General features: G+C 32.6%; 1 protein-coding gene across 1 annotated transcript; it reads right to left on the bottom strand.

The window, feature by feature from the left end:
* Window positions 1-812: 812 nt before the first annotated feature.
* LOC133034820 (receptor-like serine/threonine-protein kinase SD1-7) lies at window positions 813-2,089 on the bottom strand. The gene is made up of 2 exons (XM_061110234.1): window positions 1,542-2,089; window positions 813-1,099 (listed from the first exon to the last, which is right to left on the bottom strand). Exons 1-2 carry the CDS (start codon window positions 1,913-1,915, stop codon window positions 832-834), a joined length of 642 nt encoding a protein of 213 aa, XP_060966217.1. The 5' UTR covers window positions 1,916-2,089; the 3' UTR covers window positions 813-831.
* Window positions 2,090-3,953: the final 1,864 nt, after the last annotated feature.

Raw genomic sequence — 3,953 nt, forward strand, 5'->3', positions numbered from 1 at the left:
CACAACAAATAAAATGATGCTAAAGCTTTCAAAATTTACATGAATATTTGTGATTTGTTGTATGAATTATCGCCCCTCGATAGCTGTCATGCTTACATTACATGATTGGGGCCGATTAGAGGAGGAATAATCTGCATCCGAAGAATATGTGCTGTTGAAATAGGCTGGCGGTTTGGGATGAGGCAACGCTTTCTCACCACTCAACATCAAAACAACAGAAGACATATCAGGCCTATCAGTAGGCATTTGTTGCACACACAAGAGACCAATGTGGATGCAACGCAATGCTTCTTCCATGTTGTCATTTGGATTTTTTATGTGCCGTTTGGTAACACTTTTTTAATCAGTTTTTTGTTTTTAAAATTGAAAAAGTGAAAATATTTTTCAAAAACATGTTCTATAAAACTGTTTTTACTTTTCAATTTTTTAATTAAGAATCAAAATTTAAAAAAATAAAAAATCACTTTCAATATTTTTTTAAACACTTTTTTTTTCTTAATCAATATCTTGGACTTCGATCATGACCCGGACCCAAATCCCTCACGGTCCTGGCGCTGAACCCGGCCTCTGACTTGAACCCAAATCCGACCCCGAACCTAGACCCGACGTAAATAAAATGAAAAAATAAAAATGAAAATGAACTTTACAGAACACACTTGTGTTTTCTGTTTTTAAAATTGAAAAACAAAAGTGGTTACAGAACGCATTTTTATTTTTCAAAAGCAAAATTTTTAAAAACAAAAATTTTACTTTCATTTTGTGATTAAAAAATTAGAAAATAAAAGTGTTACCAAATGGCACCTTAGTAAACACTTCTCAATAAGCTTAATTTCACGGCCTTTCTTCATCAAAGTCCATGCCTAACAAATTATTAAATAGAACATAAATAAATAGATAACATTCGCTATTGATGTAACATTCATTAAGTATTTTCGTATGTACACTTACATATCCAACGAGATTGAGAGGACAATTTTCTTCATAAACAGATCTACTTTTTCTCCCACTTACAATTTCTAAGATCAATATGCCAAAACTGAATACATCAGACTTTATTAAGAATATGCCATCAGAGGCATATTCTGGCGCCATATAACCACTACATTTGCACCATAATATTTATTAGTATACAATAAACATATATTAGAAAAAAAAGAGCAATTTGCGGCCAAATTTTCTTATATTTTAATTTTTATACACTTAACTTTTTTATTCTCTTTTCGTGGTGAAACCCCCTTAAGTTTATTTTTCTTTACAAATTTAACACGCCAATTAAATATTATTGTTAAATATCAAATGGATGACCACTGTATACACTTGTGTATATGTAACAGTAAAATCTCGAAGTTGATACAGTAGTAATCCAGTTGATATTTAACGATAATATCTAACTGACACCTTAAATTTGCAAAGAATAATAAACTTAAGGGGGTTTTGCTACCGGAAAAAGGTAAGGGGGTTAAGTGTATAAAAATTAGAACATAAGAGTGTTTCGCCGCAAATTTCTCAAAAAAAAAAAAGAGTTTTTGAAGATGACTTACTAGGTTCCTACTACTCTGTGTGTGTTTCCTTCTATTTGGTCTCCACCAAAAGGTCTAGCCAAGCCAAAGTTCGAAATTTTGGGATTCATGTCATCGTCAAGTAACACATTACTAGCTTTGAGATCTCGATGTACAAATCTCAATCTTGAATCATGATGAAGATAGAGAAGCCCCTTAGCAATTCCGCATATAATCTGGTAGTGCTTAGGCCATTCTAATAGTATGCTTCGATTTTCATCTGCAAATGTTAGTGTTTTTCTTTTATTCGAACAAAATTGGCAAATTTTACACAGAACATTACATGTGTTAAAAGAGTGGTGAAAGAGTGTTACTAAAAATGAAATAGTCAAGGCTTTTGTTGGACATATACTCATAAATTAATAGTTTCATTTCTCTATGAGTACAATAACCAAATATCTTTACAAGATTCCGATGTTGAAACTTAGCAATTAGCTCAATTTCATTTTTGAACTCATTGACTCCTTGTCTAGAATTCATTGATAGACTCTTCACAGCAATTTCTGTACCTCCTTCCAACGTACCCTATTACATCAAATAAAAATATCCATAATTGGTAAAAAAAAAAAAATAGATTGTTCTGAAATAGGTAAATGAGAGAGAATCTTACTTTGTATACAGGTCCAAAACCACCCTGGCCCAACTTATTATCATCTGAAAAATTATTAGTGGCAGTCCTAATTGTATTTATGTAGAATAATGGAAGCTCCATTTCATCATTTTGGCTTTCATTTCTCTCGTAGAAAATATTTGGGGCTGTGAAGATTAAAACCATGAAATAATAAGAAAACACTCCTTGTACAAACAATGTCAAAATCTATCTCTTTACCATGTTCACAATTTCACAAGAAATTTTAGATAATTTATGATGTAAAAATCATGATTCAAACAATGTATTGCACGTGTGTATAGTATCGAAACAAGTACGAGTGCAATAAAATATTGGAGAATTACCTTATATATCTTTTTTTTAATTTTTTTTTTAAATTTACAGTTTAGATTGTTCCGATGACTTTTATGTACAAAAAAAAAATCTATTTTAAAGTGTAAAAATGAAAAAACTCTTAAAATATTTTGTATATATAAAAAATACTTAACAATTTTTTTTTATATAAAAGAAGATAGGAAACATGTGAAGAAACAATTATATGCAAAGTCATTAATCAACAATCCTATTATTAACTAACATAACCACTCTTAATGCTGTTCCAACTACCATTACACAAGACATGAATCAATCATTAATTCAGCCTTTCACAAGTCAAGAAGTGTATGATGCTCTAAAGTCTATGAGTCCTGACAAGAGTCCAGGTTGTGATGGAATGTCTGCAATGTTCTTTCAACATTATTGAAATATTGTAGGCACTTCAATATCTAATCTGGTACTTGGTGTTCTTAATGAAGGTCTGGATATGACGGAACTGAATAAGTCTATCATCACTTTGATTCCTAAAGTGTCTAACCCAAGTTCCATGACGGATTATCGCCCTATAAGTTTATGTAATGTTATACAAACTTATCTCCAAGACAATCGTCATCCAGTTCAAGAAGGTATTGCCCTTTGTTATCTCTGAAACACAATCAACTTTTCTCTCCAATAGATTAATCATGGAGAACATCTTAATTGCCTTTGAACTCATTCATCATCTTCGTCATAAGACACAAGGAAGAATTGGATTTTCAGCACTCAAGTTAGACATGAGTAAGGCGTTTGATAGGGTTGAATGGTAATATCTTGAGGCTATCATGCTTAAGATGGGCTTTGACTCTGTATGGACATCATTGATTATGAGGTGTATAACTATCAGCTCATTTTCTTTCTCACTAAATGGTGAAGTTGTAGGGCAAGTGCATCCTTCTTGGGGTTTACGTCAAGGTGATCCACTCTCTCCATACTTATTTCTCATATGTTCAGAGGGGCTTTCAAGACTTTTGCAATCGGAAGAACATGCTGGTTTGTTGACAGGTTTTAGATTGACAAGGAACTCTCCTTCTGTTTCACACTTGCTATTTGCAGATGATAGTTTACTATTTTGTCAATCGAATGAGCAATCTGCCAGGTCCATCAAGAGAACACTTGACACATATCACCCAATGGAGGCTTGAAGCGGGGACGTTACACTGAATAAGTACCTTTCCTGCAACTTTAACATTCAGTCCCTTTCTGGTAGATCTAGAGACTTCAGATAGGTTTTTACACTTCTCCAAAATTACTATTCCACCCCCAGAGTAATCACCATCTTATCAGCAGACTTTCTAACACAAAGGCAAGTCTTGAAATCTGATGTGGTGTAGTCTAAGAGTTTTAAACACACTCTTATTGACTAACATATAGTTCCTCTTCTTAATCTTAGATTTACTTGATTGTCTTCCAATGTTCTTCTCCTCGATTAA

The sequence above is a fragment of the Cannabis sativa genome, chromosome 2 (genome assembly GCF_029168945.1).
Source record: "Cannabis sativa cultivar Pink pepper isolate KNU-18-1 chromosome 2, ASM2916894v1, whole genome shotgun sequence".
NCBI lineage: Eukaryota > Viridiplantae > Streptophyta > Magnoliopsida > Rosales > Cannabaceae > Cannabis > Cannabis sativa.